Source organism: Hippoglossus hippoglossus, chromosome 4, assembly GCF_009819705.1.
Source record: "Hippoglossus hippoglossus isolate fHipHip1 chromosome 4, fHipHip1.pri, whole genome shotgun sequence".
NCBI classification, from domain to species: domain Eukaryota; kingdom Metazoa; phylum Chordata; class Actinopteri; order Pleuronectiformes; family Pleuronectidae; genus Hippoglossus; species Hippoglossus hippoglossus.
In genome coordinates, this window is record NC_047154.1 from 11,988,162 (window position 1) to 12,007,293 (window position 19,132).

Genomic DNA, 19,132 nt, shown 5'->3' on the forward strand with positions numbered 1-19,132 from the left:
CAAATTTGTAGGTTTTCTACTAAAAATACAAATGTTGGCTTTTGAAAAGGTCATAAAAATGAATATTGATCATGTGAAACTGTTTTCATGGGTGGTTCCTCTTGAGTTGAAAATGCAGCACATTTATAAATAACTTATAGGGTTTTCTTATTTATTACATATTCTCATATTATTGATCACATTCTTAGATTTTTCCAATGCGTTCAACATCATCCAGCCAGTTCTTATGAGGGAGATTTTACTGCACATCTTATATTCATAGTCATTTTCCTAACTTTACCTTTGCAAAAAACTACTACAATTTTACACGCTTGTCTCTTTTGTTGTATTTTGTATGTGTAATGCCCTTGACATGCTGCTGTAATGTAATAATTTCTCGATAAAAGGATCAATAAAGTACATCTATCTATCTATCTATCTATCTATCTATCTATCTATCTATATTATCAGCACTTATATGACATGTTATTGATAAATTCATGACCTCAGCTATTTCAGGCTTATAACCCAGGAGGTCCACGAGGACATGGTGGCAGCAACAGGGGAGGGTGACCCTTCTTGCAGTACGGTGAACTGAAACATGGCAGAGACCAGGCCCAGATCTAGACTGCTCAGATCGAGGGGGCAATTGGAAATTTGGGGGGTGGGCAGCGTTTCACACAGTGGACCTAGTGTTGAGAGTTTTTCCAAGTTTCAAAGAATGCGTCACAATAGGAAATTCAATCAAGCCATGATATAAAAATAATAACAATAATAATAATGAATGCACAGACGAGCGTAATTAGACTTTTTCTATGCCTGTGCGGAAGCACACATGCAGGTAATGGGTTCCAGTAAGGTAGCTGTAAACGGACGACGCTGCAATTAAACACTGAACAAGTATGGTTGTAGAGGCTTGGCTAATCAAGGGGTTTGTGTGACAAGACGTAGGAAGTAATAGTATGATGTGCTTAAATCTGCCAGTAACCCGTCTGTTCAACCCCTTCAACATCACTGCTAATTTATATCTGTGTCTGCATTGGGTGGGTGGGTGGGGGGGTGGTATGTTAAATTTAAATCACGTGTAAGTAAAATACTTCCTGGGGAAAGTAGATCCACAGTTTTACACAGCTATCTGTTAATTACTGTAGAAAAGTTTGTCTCAACACAAAGCTCAATGTCATGTAGAAAAGCAGGAACTTGACCTGGGTTCATGAAGACAATATCTAAGATATAAGAAAGAAAACTAGAACTGTAATCTTCTATCTCACTTCAGTCCTTGTTCTGGACCCACTGCAATGAAAAAGAGTTCACTGGTAAATCAGAGTTGTTGTCGGCGTTAGTGTGTATTTTAAAAGCAATAGATCTTTGCACACAGTCGTGTTACTGCCTGGACGTGATTTGTAAATCTTTTTTTTTTATGATTCTTTTTAAATATGAAAGTTTAACCTATGCCCACCTTCAGGCTGATGACTCATCCTGCTGCTGAATGTAATGTCTGAGCACAATACAGACTCTTGACTTTTATTTTCACTTCATGTGTGCTAAACTTAACACGGCCAAAGACACTAAGGACAACAACAGGTTGGACGATTAACTCTTCCAGGTAACAAAATAGTCTTTATTGAAAATATCCAGGTCTATATATGGGCAACATCTCAGAATAACAAAATAAGAGGAATGAGTTATATCAAGAAAGAACACGATATTCAATTTAGAACAAATTAAAGAAAGAAATCAACAAAAAAGCTTGTTTGAGTTCTGAACTTGTCGTCAAAGAGTGTCAGTGTCAGAGGACTGATGAGTCTAATCGTCTCCAGGTCAGTATTTAAGGCACATTTTGTGATATTGTCAAAATATTTGTATAAATTCAAAACCTGTGTTTTTACAACATTATAACTACATTTCGGTGGTAAAACAAACCTTTTTAAATCCTATATACATATATATATATATCCAATCTAAAAAAAAAGTCAACAACATATATACAAATTCCCCAAAAACAAAGGACATAAAAGTTTTATCTTTTTAAAAGCCAGTACTCTCGATTTGAGGGCTAGTTAATGAAAAACCTTTTCAGTGCAAATCCAATCCAGTTGTGTGCACAAGATAATTAAATGAAGGGATGCACACATTAGACAGAAATATAAAGCATGTCATCAGTTGTCTCTGAGATTTGGTACAGACCAAGAAATATGAATTTCCACAAAAAAATTTTTACTTTTACAGGAGGACCCCGTGTAATTCTTCACCGTGTAACAGTAACGCTTTTGGATTGGACCATAGACTGTTTACAAAGATGGGGACAGGACAGCTCCCTTAAAGTGATCCAACAGATTTTTCTGTCATTCATTAAGTTTGGTTGTAATAGTTGTTTGATGCTAGAGCAGTGGACTTGATTGACAGCCAAGACTGAGTCACAAGATGGCGACGTTCGTATCCGGGATGTTTTGGCTTCATTTCTGGCTAGTGAGAAGAAGGGGAGACGCGTTGTCCATCTTTATATTCAATCTATGGATTGGACATGTTCATGGAAAATCATTTGAAGAAAGTGCTTTACATCTTGTTATATGGTAAATCTACGAGAGAATATGGACTGAATTCCCCTCTTGGAAGTGGAATGGTGCAACACCATTGTTTCGTCCTGATGCAAAGCCTGTACATCTACACACATTTAATTAAAAACTGCGCTGAACATCTTGGAAGCAGTTAAACTGATCACACATTGGAGAGCAGCTTAAGTACAATTTTATCTCTGACAGAGAGAGATTAATACCATTTTCAACCCTTTCAAATCAAGTCTATATGTGAATTATCACAGCACACACATTATACTTCAATTTTACTTTTGTTTCCTAGCTCCTGCACTGTGCCAAAAAGTAACAGGCTGGTCCAAAGTGGTATCCTGATTTCTTCAGAGAAGCCAGCTTGGTTTATGAGCATCCTCTCTTCTCTACTTCCTTCTCAGACACTACTGGCAGAACAAGGTGCGAGATGCGGCTCCACAATCCACCGTACTTGTTATTGTCCATCTCATTGAAGGAAGTTTGGTTGCTGGAGCCCACCAGCCTCTCCCTTAGATAGTCTTGCACCATCTCGTCCACATCCTTCAGACTATGCTCACTGTTAACCTCATCCTGAGGTAGCAGCACAGTAAACAACAAGAACACCTGCTTGTACGCGGCACTCTCGTGGTCACAGTAGCGATAAAAAATGAGGGTAGAGCCTGGAGGCAGCTCTTCAAGGCGATGAATGATTGCCACTGGTTTATCACCTTCAAAGGCCTCCTTCAGTTGGCTGTCAATGTCCAGCTTCACTTCATCACTGTCCTGATTGGCTTTGCTGGCTCCATCGATTTGGAGGACGGAGGTTTTGATGACAGACGAGAAGGCGGAGGCCAGGCCCTGAGCGAGGCAGTGCAGCGTCCTCTCAGCGCTGCGGCCAGCGGTGAAAATCAGACTCACCGGCTCTGTGGGCTGGGCTGTTCTCAGGTGCTTCCCCAGGTGTATCTTGCTCCTTTTCCACAACTCTGGACGCTGACTGGGGAATTGAGCCTCAAGAAGAGACAACTGATCAGCAAACACATCTGGCTCAGCAGCCCTGGATATAAGCCCTTCTAGATCTGTGACCATTCTGAGGACAGGGAATTTCTTGTATGCCAGGGCGGCGACAGAACCGAGCAGCACCAGGGCAACCAAACACCAGAAATACCACATGCAACCTGAAAGGACACAATTCAGTTATAGTATAGAAAATAATGTCATAAGAAAAACAAGTGATTTTTGAGTGTAAAGATAATATAATTACCCCGAGAAGAATTTGTGGAGCTTATCTTGATGACATCTGTTTTCTTTTTCCCTGCTACAAGAGAAAATCGCATTTAAATAAATGTCACAGCCATGTTCGATTTTGTAAAGACTGTAAAATTCAGTTCAAGACGCAATACCTTTTTTCTTGGGCTTAACCAATTCTTTTTTAATTGGAATGTGTCTCAAACGTTGATGCACTGACAAGGATTTCTCTGATGACGGGTAAACACTTGGGCTCACGTTGTTAACTGTGGGAATAGCTTAAGATGAGGAAGAATTAATTACTGTAGAAATTGAAAGTCATCAGAACGAGAGCTCAGTGTAATTTTCTTGAATAAAAATACCAGGTCTCTTGGCAATGGCCTCCATCCGACTCTTGTACTCAGCCATGCTGGTCGTGGTAGGGGGCACATCATGGCTGTTCACCAATGATCTGGTTTGCACAGCAGACTTGGTGGGGGCTGCCGGTCCTTTGGTTGATGAGTTTACTGAACACAAACAAATCCGGTCAGGACAACTGTATTATTCACCCTAAATACAATATTTACCATGTATAAGAAATGTTTGGCATTTTCATACCTCTTTTGGTTTCCATCAAGTCTGCTTCTCCACTTGCAACTTGGGGTCTGCGGTATTCGTGTAACACTACACGAGGGAGTAAATTCACATCTCCAATGGCACCTGTTTTAAACAGAGTGAAAACCTAAATGAATTCAAACTTCAAACCGTTTGTCATCAGATCTGACGCTGTTGAGTCCTGTGAAAATAAAGGTAAGAAGTGTCTAACTATGTTAATTGTAAAGTGACCAGAAAGCAAAGTAGGCCAAGAAATTAAGATGCCATGTCTTAGATTTGGGGGGGGGTAATTAGAAATTTGGGGTTGGCCACTTTTCCCAGTGGACTTAGTGTAGAGAGTTTTTCCAAGTTTAAAAGAACGCGTCACAATAGGAAATTCAACCAAGCCGTGGTTTAATAATAATAATAATAATAATAATAATAATAATAATAAATATTATTTAACACACACGATTTTTTCTGCACGATATATAAAATGTTGCACTTATTCTGTTGTTATATAGTACATGTTTTTATACATTTATGTCATTTCACTGTACAGTTTTGCACTAAAGGACTTACTTCTAAATGTCCCCCTATTCCTTGTATATCGATTCTGATGATTGATATGTTTTCTGTTACACTAATATATGTCCAATTTACTCTTTTATAGTACATCACCTAAATTGAGTTACATTGAGTTTGAATACTTTTAACATTTCAATTACGCGTTTCGTTCTGTATTTATGTTGAGTGAAATGAAAACAAACTAAATACACTAAAAGATGTTTGACGGAGCCCGGACCTTGGTAGAGTTTAGGTGGATGAGTGCCATGAGAAGATTCCTGCTTGTCAGCGACTGTTTCCTGGTCCAGGTTATTCTTCATATCTCCAGCTGACTCCTGGACTTCCATCTCAGTCCCATCATCACCATCATCATCATCATCATCACCACCACGTCCCGCTGCTCCTTCAGTCTGCAGCCGGCTCTTCTTGCTCGGGGACTCTGTGGAGGAGGGTCGGGGGTTAGCTTTTAGGCGGACTGTGGATTCACTGCCACTGTCATTTCCAAGTGGAGCATCTCACCTTCATCCTCAGAGCCACTCTCCGGATCTCCGGACCCATTGACTGCTGCGACAGGACCCGGTTTCCCTGAGCTCCTCTTGGTCCTCTTCAGCGGACCCCTGGGGGTCGGCTCACACCCCATCGCTGCGGAGGAAACAGGAAGACACACTTTGACGTGAGGGCGTCCGGAAGCATTACAGGGTGAATACAATGCAAAGGAGCCAAAGTCTACAGCGATAAAAGCAGCCAACGCGACTCAAAGCAGAAATCCAATGGGTGTTGTTTCTTAAACTTAGGTGGGCTATAGTTAGCTAGCTTCGCGGGCTAAGCTAACTAGCTGTCACAGAGGACCGTGTGCTCACCTTTGGAGGATGACTGCCGCGTAGATCGCCTCAGGGACCGAGACGCCTTGTTTTCAGAATCCTTGGACTCCATCTATGATTACAACTGAACTGGGCGACACACACACACAAATAAAACATTAATTAAATAACACGACGGGCATTTCCTGTGATCGTGGAGGGAGAGATTTTGAAAGCGTACGCCACCGATCACCGGAAATGATCACCGCGGAAACAAGAGCACCGCCGAAGGTTCCGCCTGAGCGGGTTGGCGCTGCCAGTGCGATACACGAGCACAGAAGCGATAAGGAAGTGGTTCACGGGTCCTTTCCCAGGGCGATGTGATCTTTGGCTCGTCTGGTAAGACGTGGCAAATACAAGTAGGTTTAATACGTTAATGGCGGGCTGCACAGACTTAAACCATGTCTAGCTCTGTTAAGTACGGGCTAGCTCTGTATGATTAGTATACAGTTAGCCGCTAGCAAGTTAGCTAATCCACAGCTAGCTAGATACTTGCATAGCTCGCACAGCTACTTCAATGTTTTAAATTTTGAGCCTGAGCATGATTTGTTTAGCGTGTTTATCTTCTTCAAATGATTCTCAGTTGATGACTAGAGGGGAGACGGTGTTAAAGGGAAAGGTGAGTTTGTGTGTCAGCCCTGTTCTTGTTGACAGGAAGGCTTCCCTCGTAGTTGTGTTAGGACTCTGAACGTGTGAGAGAATCAGTGGAGTTGTACTTCATCAAATCTCCCACTTGTGTCACGCAGCTCTGAAGCATCCAGTCAACCAGCGAGAGTGACGTGTCCCTTCTTTAAGAAATGGCAGAGCAGGAGAGGGAGACCAGCCCGCCGCTCAGATCAATCACTGAAACAGGTATCGCCCATGTTGGATCAGGACACTTACAACACATTCACATCAGTGTCGTAAATTAATGACATTTTCTTCTTTCTCTCACAGAAAAACCGAAAGACGATACAAATTACTTACAAGGGGTCAATCAGGAAAACAACACCGTAATGAAAAACTTGGATGACAACATAACAGGTGAATAGTAATCCAGTCAGTGTGTCTTTACAAATATGTTTCTAGATTTACTATACTATTCAAATATGGCCTCTGTCCACCTAACATGATTGTGCTTCTACAGCCGCACCCACAAACGAAGAGACTAAAGACGACGCTGGTGAACGAACAGCACCGGCAGATGTCAAAAGTAAGTAAATAGATTAATGTCAGTGTTTGATTTCCATCAAATACTCTTTCATAAAGAATCATTCATCTGCAGCAAGAAATCCAACAAGTGATTCAGGTGTTAATTGTATTAACTGTAGCCAGGGCAGTGTTTGTGGTGTGAAGACTGTGCAATGATCGAGAGCTGTCCTGAGGTGCACCTGATGTACAACCACATGGTGTTGAAGACATACAAAATATTTTTGCTTTCTGTTTTGGGGTGTTGCCATGAAAACTTCTGTACCTGACTTGTTATATGTTAAAGCAAAACAAATCGTTCTGGCCTTATGTCAAAACTGTAATAGACATGCAATTAAATTATTCTTATTTTACAGGGGAAGACCTCACTGAGAAGAAAGCACCTGACACGACCAGCTCACCAGCCCTGGATCCAGTAAACGCTGACCAATCAGATGGATTCACAGATGGACCTGATGTACATCCACATCAAGAACAAGACGAACCGAAAGACGATACAAATTCCTTACATGATAACATTACCAAGCCAGGTGAATAGTAATCCAGTCAGTGTGTCTTTACAAATATGTTTCTAGATCTACTATACTATTCAAATATGGCCTCTATCCACCTAACATGATTGTGCTTCTACAGCCGCACCAACAAACGAAGAGACTAAAGACGACACTAGTGAACGAACAGCACCGGCTGATGTCAAAAGTAAGTAAATAGATTAATGTCAGTGTTTGATTTCCATCAAATACTCCTTCATAAAGAATCATTCATCTGCAGCAAGAAATCCAACAAGTGATTCAGGGGTTAATTATATTAACTGGAGCCAGGGCAGTGTTTGTGGTGTGAAGACGAATCAAATATGGCCTCTGTCTCATCTAACATGACTGTGCTTCTACAGCCGCACCCACAAACGAAGAGACTAAAGACGACACTAATGAACCCACAAACAAAGACCCCACAGTGCAGGCTGATGATAAAAGTAAGTAAACAGGTTGATATCTGTGTTTGATTTCTGTCAAATAATCTTTTTATAAAGAAACATTCATGAGCAACGAGAAATCCATCGTGACTTTCTTCAGTTATTGGATGTTACCTTTGCTCTTACATAAGACTGTTTGTGTATTTAAATGTGAAGCATGATGTTTTGTCTCTGCACTTTTTAAAAGTGATTTTTACATTTTACTGTGCTCTTGCTGTAGTTTTCTAATGTTGTTAACCATTGTGCAATCTTTCACCTATTGTTGCCCTTGAAATCTTTTGTAACTGACTTGTTATATGTTAAAGAAAAACAAATCGTTCTGGCCATACGTCAAATCTGGGATAAACATGAAAATCAATTATTCTTATTTTACAGGGGAAGACCGCACTGAGAAGAAAGCACCTGACACGACCAGCTCACCAGCCCTGGATCCAGTGAACGGTGACCAATCAGATGGATTCACAGGTGAACCTGATGTACATCCACATCGTGGTGAAGACATAAAAAATGAAGCTGCAGGGGGTGAGTGTGACTTTTATTATTTCTGACATTTTGATAACGTTTCACTTTGTTTTGGAATGCTGAGCTTCTCTTTGTTCCAGTCTAACACAACAGGCAGGGTTCACCGCCTGGAAGGCAGTTTTTTTTCCTTTTAAGTTTATGTTAACCTGTTATCCCCCACTGCTTAGATCATGAAAGAAGTCCAGAGCATGATTCCCCTGAATGGGAAACGTTGGACACGAAAGACACAGAGGAAGAGAGGCATAACCAGGGAATACCAGTTGAAACCATTAAGTCAGGTTCTCTGGAGAGTGTTGAACGCACAGCTACAGACGACACTGGAATTCTTCAGGGTAATCTTGTGACTTTTTCTTTATTGTTTATCTTCTTATGTATGTTTTTGTTGTTCTGATGACAGGGTTCCCACGGCATTTGCTGCAAATTATTAAATTTCCCGGCGGTGCATTCAAGGCTGATGGGAAAATTGTCTCGCACAGTTTCCTACCATAAACACGTCTTTAGGACTGAGACACTGCCACTTTTATGTTTCTAAACGCATAATACACCAACGGGTGTTGATTTCTTCTACGCTGAATAGTCAGTATTCATTTGGGCAGAGCACGCAACAGCGCCACCCAGTTCCCAGTCTTGCAAATCAGGGGTCAGCTATGGAACTGCAGTGAGCCCTGTAATGCCTGACTGTAACGTGTATCATTCAACAGTGTAGTTTCTTAACACAATCAAACAACCAAAATTAAAAAAAAGTGTGTGTAAACTACAATTATTTTTAAATCATTTCTTCTCATGTCCTCATATTTTGAGCACTTGGCCAGGAGGTGTTACAATGTTACCCTCACTCAATGTTATTATTCTGATATCTTATTTAGCTTATTAATAGATTTAAATAAATTCTCTTTTATCAAAGAAATTGTCTCTACATTTTTGGGGTCTTAAATAACATTTAAAAAGGTCTTAAAAAGCATAACATTTTACTTTAAATCTGTTGCAAGAACCCTGGATGATTATTAGACTATCTTGATGATTGTTGCAAAAAATAGATTGCTCTAACATTGTTTGTTTTATGTAGTATTTGATGCTCAATAATCAGAACCATAAATAACTTGTGAATTACTCTAAACAAAGCACTGGTTAAGACAAACATGTGCTTTCTTTCCATAGGAAATTTGTGGGTTCTGTCAGCAGTGGCAGTTGTTGTAGTAGCTGCTCTTCTTGCCATTTACCTGATGCCCTCCAACCCGTCTGAGACTCCACGTGAGGAAAGCAAGGTAGACATCTTCCTCAGGCAAATGGAAAAAGTGAAGGCTCAGTTCCTTAACCAGCGTGCGGAGGTCTGGAAAAGGAGCAGGATCCACCTGCAGAGGCACCTCCAGACAGCCCACCCCACAGCGCCGGTGAGTCTCATCCTGACGGCCGGCCTCAGAGCAGAGAAGACAATGCACTGCCTGGCTCAGGGCCTGGCCTCCTCATTATCTTCTGCGCTCAATGCCTCCGTCCTGCACATCAATGGAAGCAGCGCAGCCAGCCAGGACAGCGACCAGGTCAAACTGGACATCGATCGCAAGCTGCAAAGTGCTTTCGAGGGGGACAAACCTGTGGCCATCATTCACCGCTTCGAGGAGCTGCCTCCAGGATCCACTCTCATTTTCTATCGCTACTGTGACCACGAGAACGCTGCCTACAAGGAGACGTTTCTGATCTTCACAGTGCTGCTGGAGGAAGAAGAGGAGATTCCTGCCAAACTTCATTTGAATGTTGTGGAGGAGATGGTGGACGACCACCTCAAGAAGAAGTTCCTCTCTCATGACCACCCTGTGTCTTTTGACAGGATGGACATTGATAAGTACGGTGGACTGTGGAGCCGCATTTCTCACCTTATCCTCCCGGTGGCAGCGGAGCACAGGATAGAACATGAAGGCTGCCCGGGCTAAAAAAAAAATCATCAATCACGTTTGAACTTTAACTCCAAATACAATAATAATGCAACTGAATCAGGTCTGGAACTGGAGGACTCTGGTCATTGTGGGGTCTGTACAGTCGTTTTAAATACCCAAAGGTTTCTTATTGTATTGAAGCTTACTTCAGATGAAGGCATCCTGTAGAAAAACCAAGACACTTAATATAATTATGGGATATTTTCTGATATTAATTGAAAAAGTTTGATAAAACACTGGCACTTTATTAGTATTTGAATAAATGTAATTATAGATCTAATCGTGGGGGTTATGAGGATTTTACAGTGTATGTTCAACTTGTATGATAACCACTGCAATGTGTGTCATTGTTAAAAGTTGTATCATGGGACTTGTTTTGTCATGTCTAACAAACAAAACACAACAACTATTCATTTGGTATCACAACACGGTTGGTTTTTTATGACAGGTTTTTTTTGTCTTTAAACATTTAATGTCCAATGTTTGTATATGTATGCTCATCAGAGAGAAATAAGTACACTATGAAATGTGCCTTACAATACAAATAAACGCAAGTTCCTACAACGCTTCGTTTTTCATTTAAAGCGTGTGTTGTTGCCTTGCTGGAGGTAGAGGGCAGCAACTCCCTGCAGCTGAGAGAAGTCTGTTGAAACAGCCTCAACATCCCCGAACAGTCATCAAATGAAAGTGCATCAGGCTGCAACAATATAAAACCAAGAAAGACGACTTTGAGACGTAAGAAGCAGGTAAAATCTGGAACGAAATAAGATCAGAACCAAACTTGCAATGCAAATTAAACTCATGACAACTGAGTTGCAGAAAGTTTGAGACGCGTGTGAGAGCAGATCACCACCTCCTCAGTGTGATGAGGTCCGCCTCTTGTCAGCGCGGCTCCAGCACCAGATGCCGGCTGCTCTCTCACGGGGTGCACGCATTAGCCCACATTCACTGCGACTACCTGATGAAGATGACAGGAAGGACGCAGTGATGCGTAATTCTTCTCGTCTAGTGACATCTTGGATGCACACATCTCTGCTTCTGGAGCTATGAAACTTCACTGGAAGCTCAATTATAACCGGTGACGGGTTTCGCCTCGGTTGGTGCACGAGCAGCATCACTTCTCCTGTGCTTCCTTCGCTCTGCGAGCTTCACAACATGTTTAAGTTGTGTCTTGTCATCGTGGTGTGCGGTGCGCTTTACCCGCGGAGCCTCGCAGCGCCACAGGCCAGGGCTGCAGATCACAGGTCACACGATGCGAGCGACGTGGGGCAGGAGGACAGGCTGCAAGAGGAGCTCGACGGCCAGGAGAGCATCCTCTCTAAGGTAGGAGCACATCTCCACTTTCCTCATTCCTCTACACAATTTCTTTTACGCACATTCAATCATGTTTGTGCGCAAAAAAAGTCAAATTCTGATTGAGCCTGGTGGAAAATACATTCTTGCTCTTCTCTTCGTAGCTGCTGGGTGATTATGACAAAGTGAAAGCCCTCTCGGAAGGCTCTGACTGTCGGTGTAAATGTGTTGTCAGACCCCTGAGCCGGAGCGCCTGTCAGCGGATAGAAGAAGGCAGCGCCACGGCGCAGGACTTCTTCACCGTGGAGACCATCACATCTGGACCCAAGTGCAAGTGCGCCTGCATCGCTCCTCCGTCGGCGGTCAACCCGTGCGAGGGAGAGTTCAGGCTGAAACAACTCAGGGAAGCTGGGAGGGAGAATGTCAAGGTGAATTGCCAACCTGTCCATTGTTCCATACACACACTACAGTGCCAATAAGCTGCTCAGGTCCGCGTGGTTTGGATTACTGGGGGCACGGATGTCATGTTTAATCAACTTCAGTGAAGTATAGCCGAGGGAGTCCGAGAGTGGATACGCGCATTTTTACGCACGGTAGCCTGTGTGTTGGTAAACCCCCTCTGATGGATTCCACTTGATCATTTTTAGTTGTCCACCATCCTGGAGCTGCTGGAGGGCTCCTTCTACGGCATGGATCTGCTGAAGCTGCACTCCATCACCAATAAGCTCCTGGATCGGGTGGACCACATTGAAAAGGTACAGTGACACACACACACACACACACACATACAGTCATGTCTCCATAACTTCAGAGGACATCACATTGAGTTACAATAAACCTAACCTTAAAACATGTCTTCACCTCAAAAATGTAATGATTTACATTATGGGGACTTGCTTTTTGTCCATTTAAGGAAGAAAACCCCCCATAATGTGACTGTGTAAACAGATGTAGGTCCCTTACATAGATTTATAGACAGGGACTGGACCTGGAATGAGTGCCAGACCTGAGTGTAGCACCCTATAGCACACTTCATATCATGCCTAGGTTTCCTTAACTCACCATAAGTTAGTATTTTTTGTGTAATCCTGCTAACAAACAAACAGTGATGTTGGCTGAATTCTCCTCAGCTGCTGTTGTCTGAGGACCCTGGTATTGTACAGTGGGGCGCTGTCACACTGTCGTGACTTTCTGGGACACTTGAATAAAGCAGTGATTGTTAATTCAATTAGAAAACCTGCTCTTCTCTTACTGTGACTCATCATAAGGTCTGACAAGGTCCATAATGACTTAAATAGAAGTTGCTCCACTTGATTATTTTTCCTCCTCCTGTCAGTGACTATAGCAACTGACGAGTGCTGCCCACTTTATTTTAAATACATGCACACTTTCTGTTAACGTCCTCATTTGTCCATGGCTGCACGAAGGTGGTGTCTGTGAACAACACCACAGATGAGGTGAAGCCCAAGGGGACTCCTCCTATTGATGCAAATGTAACTGAGAGCCCACCCACCACGACTCTACCTCCTCCTCCTCTTCCTCCTCCTCCTCCTCAGCATCAGGACAAGAAGAAACTCAATGAGGTCAGTGGAGCAGCAGCCTATCAGAAGCCAGAGGTGAGTGTGACATCTCATCAGTTACATCACAGGGCTCACTCAGGGCGGGGGTCAGTAACATAGAGGGAAAGGTTTGAACACTGGTGGTTATTTTACTGTGCTATAATAACATAGTAACACAATTAGTGGTACTTAAAGCAATCATTTGCTTTAGTTAGTGTCATGAAATAACACTTGGTGTAATGATTTAACATTTACTTTTATTTATTTGGTAATTAGTGATGCAAAAGACAAATACGGTTAATTGCAAAAGCAATAACAATATACTATAGGAAAATACTCACTTGTTATTTATGTATAAGTATATATATAAAAAAGGGTCGTTAACACCTAAAATAAACTTGTAACAGGTTCACTGTCACACTGGGGTTATTACCTATAGCCAGACAAATACTTAAATACTATAAAAGTAGATGCTGTTCTAACTGTTGACAGTTTCAGGCTGTTAGTACTTCTAACTAATACATACACATTTCCTCAGATATTTTCTACTACATAAATTCTGTGACTTCACAGAACATTAAAAATATCTATTACTGCATATTAAACAAATAAATACTAAATAATTACTGTGACTGTAACAATAATTTTTGCCTGGGACTTGTGAGGTAATTACCCATGTTAACCAACAAACAATATGTTCCTGTAATGTAATTGTTGAATGAATTAATAACTTATAAAAGCCGATGAACCTATTTGGGATAAGTTGATGATTTGGTCCTAATCAAATCCTCTTCATGAAAAGCTGTGGTGAATGTTGTGATTGAATTAACGCTGCTGAAGCGTTATTAACTCTTGATGTTCCTTAAAAAAAGGAACACTGACAAATTCCTTCATAAGATCATTTTCTGCCTGATTGAATACGAAGAATGTGTATAAGAGTCACGGAGGTCATTGGAAGGTCTGGCTGTCCAGTGGACGATAACAGACCTCAGACCAGTGACTGGAACACGGGGCCCTCATCCATGACATTTTCTAAATTAACTGGAGGTAATGTGCAGTATAGTGAGGTGGACCTGAGCTGGAGCCAAGAGAATCACCAAGTTAAGAAAACTTGTAAGAGGTCTTAAAAGTGTTATTAATAAAAACTAGAACTATTTTATTTAAAATTCCTCTTTGTCAAAGGATGATTCGGTTTAATTGCAGCTTAGGTCACACGTGAATATGGTTACATGGTCAAACAGTACAAGAAACACATACAGTAAGATTATCTTAATTGTTTTAAACAAACCCCGGATTAACCAAACCTATCTGAAGAAATAAAATAAGGTATATGGTAAAAATATGACCAAAATGTGTATTATTAACATTAATCGGTGTTTGCAAACTGACTTTGGTTGAACTTTGACTTACAGCTCTTGCTATTGTTGTAAGTTTCCTTCACAGTGAAGCATCATTATCTACAATTTGGGTGTACTCATTTTTGGGTGTACTTCAAAATAGGATGGTTCAGATAATTAGTTGGTTTGTTTACAGCCCATCGGATTGTCTGGCTGCGTTTTTTATTGGCATTTGTTGTTGTGATATCACTGCGTGTACACAACAGCTCATTAAACATAGACATAAAATAATATGTCCAAAGATTAAAAAAAGAAATGTTGTTAGGTTTATGTTCGTGTTCCACAGTTTGATGTCCATCATTGCAAAGATTATATAATTTCCTGTCAGCGCTTGTAAAATACAATCATTTGCCTAAAAGTGCATTGTCCGTATAATATTATCATAATAATATGGTTTATGTTTTTTGCCTGTCTTTCTGTCCACTAACAGGGAAAGTATGAGGAGAAGTTTATTGGGGGAAATTTGTCCTTCCAGCAGACAGATGGTTCTGCTCAGATCATCGAGATGAAACCGCAGGTGACTCCCAAAAACCCGGCTAACAAGGAGGCTTCTCAGGTGTCGAAGGTCGGTCCCAACGGCATGATCATCAGAGGAATGACTTTTTATAAATCTGAGCCGGATCCAATGGTGGCAGATGATGGGGAACCAGGAGAGAACTGTGAGTACAAGGACTGCTAGCAACATTACTTTACAGATCAATCAACTGGCCAATCAGGTAGCTTTTTATTCTTGTATAAAGCTAAAAACCATTCGTAACTTCACATTTTCCCTTCTCTCGTCAGTTTTTGAGTATCATGGGTTCAGTGGTGATGGCCCAATCAACATCTTCATTGAGGAGAATCTTCTCCAGCACAAAGTCCCTGGGGCCAGAACAAGGGCGGGACCAAGATCATTCCGACCAAAGACAACGACTCCTTTGCATGGTTCTGAGAAGACCAGCCAATCAACAAAACCAAAGGAGTCCAGGTCAGAAACGTCAGACTCCCTCGGTACCTTTGAAAGCACATCACATCATTCCGCAGAAGTAAAGATTGTCACCTCCAAGAGGAGAAGTGTCACGTCTGCACCATCCACTGCCACACGAAAAACCAGGACCACAGAGACTACAGCTCAGACTACCCAAAGAGTCACGGCTGGAATCACTGAGTCGCCAAACCCCTTGATGGATGAACCAGCCAATACCCGTCCAAGCATCACTGCCAAGGAAACAACGGAAACTACAATGAGCCCAACCCACCCCTCTGAAAAAACAGCCCCCAAGGAAATCCCACTTGCAAGAAATACAGCAGCCACCATGATGAAAATGTCTATCCTGAAACTGAAAGAGCAAATGAAAACTGTACCAGGCAGCACTGCAGCTATTCCAAGCACACGTTCACCAAATCCAACTACAGAGGCATCAACTTCCACCAACTCCATCACAACCCACGCCGCCGTGACCTCAGCGCCAGTACAGCCCACGGAATCTTCCACAGCAGCTACTTTCAAAACTCCAGAGGAAGAAACCAAATCCACCTTCTTCTCAGATACAACTTTGCCTCCTACTACACAGAGACCGACCACTCAGCCATTCACCACCCCTACGACTACGTCTGCTACAGCCACCAGCACCAGCACCACCAGCACCACCACCACCACCACCACCACCAGTCAGGCTCCCCAAGTGAAGCAGAGATACAAAATCAGCTGGGAGGAGGAAGAGGGGGTGGGGAAAAGACAGGGATTAGATGAAAAAATGCAAAGACATGAGGAAGCGAAGTCAACAAAACCTGGTAAATTCAATTTTTAGATGTTAAAGTCTAGTTTTCTATTCATTTATTTGTATCTATATTCACTGCCCTTCATTGAATACACAAGGAAACATTACCCACTACAAAAAGCTGAATGAGAAATCACTGTATTTTTCAGTGTGGAATAGCTAGCAGCTTTATAAGGCTGTTACTCTAGGGTGCTTTGACATGCTAACATGCGGATGCAAGTATGATTTTATATTCATCATCTTAATTTAGTGTGTTAGTAGGCTAACATGTACTAATCAGCACCATAGGCTGTATATAAAGATGGACAACATGACAGCTCCCCAAAAGTGAAGCCAAAGGATCTTGATCGCCACCTGGTGGCTGGCTGCAGTATAGGTCATAAATCCTACCTCCTTCATGTTAGTGGATGGGACATGAAATAAAAAGTCAAAATACATGTCAAATAAATTTTTCTTATTATTATTTTAGGTAGTTCTTATTACACTGATGTTTGTTAAAGTCTCCAGTGGTTTTAATTAAGTTGTTTGAGGCTATACAAATGGGGTGAAACGTCACGATTGACAGCCAACACTGACTCACGATTATTCAAGGGAGTAACGTTATCAGGGCTCCATCCCCTGACTCTAGCTTCCACTGGACGGACGATTTAAAATCAACCCAATGATTGTGCTCAATGAGAGAAGTATGAGGATTGCCAAAGTCAGCAGGCTTCATTCTCTTGGCATCGCGGATATCTGTACCAAATTTCCTGGCAATCCATCCATCCCTCCAGCCATGCTGCTTGTGTGGCAGAATAAATCTTAGCAAGAGCACAGAACCCCCCCCCCCCAAAAAAAATAGAACCTGTGATTTGCTGTAACCAGTTTGAAACACCCAATGGAAAAGTCTGACATCATGCTGTCATTATTTTCAGTTTCATTAAATGTGTCAGAAGCATATAAAAAATAAATTGTTCTGTTAGTAAATTCTGTGACTATCCTCTATCACAACCTCACCCTGACTCCAGCTGTTCAAAACAAAAGCTTCTAATTATTTCGAGGCTCTTTGACGCAGGTCTGGATGATGATGTCAAACTGCCTCTTAATCCTCGCTCATTGCTCTCTGGGTCTTTTTGTGTTTTTACAGGGGAGTGTAAGGACACTTTGGCAACGATCTCCGAGCCAGTAACTCACAACACCTATGGCAGGAACGAGGGAGCGTGGATGAAGGATCCGAAGTCTGACAATAACAAAATTTATGTTACAAACTTCTTTTATGGAAACAACCTCCTCGAGTTCCGCAACATGGAGGTTTTTAAACAAGGTGAGAACCAGCAGTCGGAGCTTCCACTCAGTTGTTTTTCATTTTGCTTTTTAATAAATCTCATGGCTCTCCACTCTACTTAATCCTTTCTAGGCCGTTTCACCAACTCCTACAAGCTTCCTTACAACTGGATCGGCACAGGCCATGTGGTCTACAACGGAGCCTTCTTTTACAACCGTGCCTTCTCCCGTGACATCATCAAGTATGACCTGCGTCACCGATACGTGTCCTCCTGGACCATGCTGCACGATGCCCTGGTTGAGGAGTCCTCGTCGCCGTGGGAGTGGCGCAGTCACTCAGACATCGACTTTTCCGTGGATGAGAGCGGCCTGTGGATCATCTATCCGGCGCTGGATGACGAAGGCTTCTTGCAGGAAGTGATCGTCCTGAGTCGACTGGACCCCTCGGATCTCAGCATGCAGAGGGAGACCACCTGGAGGACTGGGTTCAGGAGAAACCGCTATGGCAACTGCTTCATTGTGTGCGGCGTCCTCTACGCTGTTGACAGCAACAACAAAAAAGAGGCCAACCTGGAGTACGCCTTCGACACGCACACAAACACTCAGATGATTCCCAGAATGCCCTTCATAAACAACTACACCTACACCACGCAGATTGACTACAATCCCAAAGAGGGCCTGCTGTATGCATGGGACAATGGACACCAAGTCACGTACAACATTAAGTTTGCTTATGTAGACCCTTAGTAAGGGTTTTAAAGTTATTTTTAAAGTGAATTATATGATTTTAATGGATTGTAGATCAGTCCACATGGCCTTCAGTGAGGAAAAAGACGGGGGCCAAATGTAAATACAGTCGGGTCCCAGACACACGTTGGAAACCTGCTCTATACACTTCAGTATAATGTGATTCCATTGCTTTGTTCATATCAAGAATGTTTTAAGTTTTACCTGAAATAGATGAAAGATTTCCCTCAGTCAACAGATCAAGTTGTACTCTATTTACTGTAATGCTGTAAAAAAGACACAGCCCTTAGAGACCCATGAATGTAGAGAGGTGTCAGAATGAGTCAATGACTCGGGTCAAAGCAATTCACTTAAAAAACAAATTCTTAAACGTTTTTTCTTTTAACAAATCCCCAAACTTCTGTGGACAAATTCATTTCTTTCTATTTTTGTATACATTACTCTATATCACGTTTTTCTTTGCATCATTTGACAGGTTCTTTGTCTTGTGAACAGCACTTACTCCCTCCATATCAGACTGCTTCAAGGAGACCGCAATAAAGTTCGGAAAATGCTAAAGAAACTTTTTTTCTTTGTTTGTTAAAGTGGTTTAGATTATAGCATGTGAGTGTTCATCCCACTGAAGGACTGACGGTAGATCCAAGACAGCAGGAAAAGACAAATAAAGATATACAGAGCAGGGCTGTTCAAGCCTGGAATCTACGAAAATACAGTCAATTGTTGGATGAA

General features: G+C 42.0%; 3 protein-coding genes across 11 annotated transcripts; 2 read left to right on the forward strand and 1 right to left on the reverse strand.

Moving 5' to 3' along the window:
• Positions 1–1,582: 1,582 nt before the first annotated feature.
• On the reverse strand, positions 1,583–5,982 carry LOC117760004 (torsin-1A-interacting protein 2-like). Of its 2 annotated transcripts, none has more exons than XM_034582654.1 (8): positions 5,771–5,982; positions 5,430–5,552; positions 5,149–5,349; positions 4,368–4,469; positions 4,133–4,276; positions 3,926–4,036; positions 3,787–3,840; positions 1,583–3,700 (listed from the first exon to the last, which is right to left on the reverse strand). In XM_034582654.1, the coding sequence occupies exons 1-8, from the start codon at positions 5,841–5,843 to the stop codon at positions 2,913–2,915; spliced, it is 1,596 nt and encodes a 531-aa protein (XP_034438545.1). In that variant the 5' UTR covers positions 5,844–5,982; the 3' UTR covers positions 1,583–2,912. The 2 variants fall into 2 exon arrangements, with proteins under 2 accessions (XP_034438545.1, XP_034438543.1); XM_034582652.1 differs by having other exon boundaries at positions 3,926–4,048.
• A 5-nt stretch (positions 5,983–5,987) lies between these two features.
• LOC117760005 (torsin-1A-interacting protein 2-like) lies at positions 5,988–10,943 on the forward strand. 5 transcript variants are annotated; one of them, XM_034582655.1, is made up of 9 exons: positions 5,988–6,129; positions 6,517–6,622; positions 6,707–6,793; positions 6,897–6,962; positions 7,315–7,488; positions 7,851–7,931; positions 8,307–8,453; positions 8,621–8,785; positions 9,612–10,943. In XM_034582655.1, exons 2-9 carry the CDS (start codon positions 6,568–6,570, stop codon positions 10,379–10,381), a joined length of 1,545 nt encoding a protein of 514 aa, XP_034438546.1. In that variant the 5' UTR covers positions 5,988–6,129; positions 6,517–6,567; the 3' UTR covers positions 10,382–10,943. The 5 variants fall into 5 exon arrangements, with proteins under 5 accessions (XP_034438546.1, XP_034438550.1, XP_034438549.1 ...); XM_034582656.1 differs by having other exon boundaries at positions 6,030–6,389; XM_034582659.1 differs by lacking the exons at positions 6,897–6,962; positions 7,315–7,488 and adding an exon at positions 7,123–7,125 and having other exon boundaries at positions 5,989–6,129; positions 7,848–7,931.
• Positions 10,944–11,089: 146 nt separating this feature from the next.
• Positions 11,090–18,965, forward strand: olfml2ba (olfactomedin-like 2Ba). Of its 4 annotated transcripts, none has more exons than XM_034582639.1 (9): positions 11,090–11,466; positions 11,522–11,707; positions 11,842–12,105; positions 12,325–12,432; positions 13,105–13,293; positions 15,064–15,292; positions 15,417–16,406; positions 17,520–17,696; positions 17,790–18,403. In XM_034582639.1, exons 2-9 carry the CDS (start codon positions 11,540–11,542, stop codon positions 18,401–18,403), a joined length of 2,739 nt encoding a protein of 912 aa, XP_034438530.1. In that variant the 5' UTR covers positions 11,090–11,466; positions 11,522–11,539. The 4 variants fall into 4 exon arrangements, with proteins under 4 accessions (XP_034438530.1, XP_034438533.1, XP_034438534.1 ...); XM_034582642.1 differs by having other exon boundaries at positions 13,105–13,260; XM_034582643.1 differs by having other exon boundaries at positions 11,913–12,105.
• The last annotated feature ends 167 nt before the right edge of the window (positions 18,966–19,132 follow it).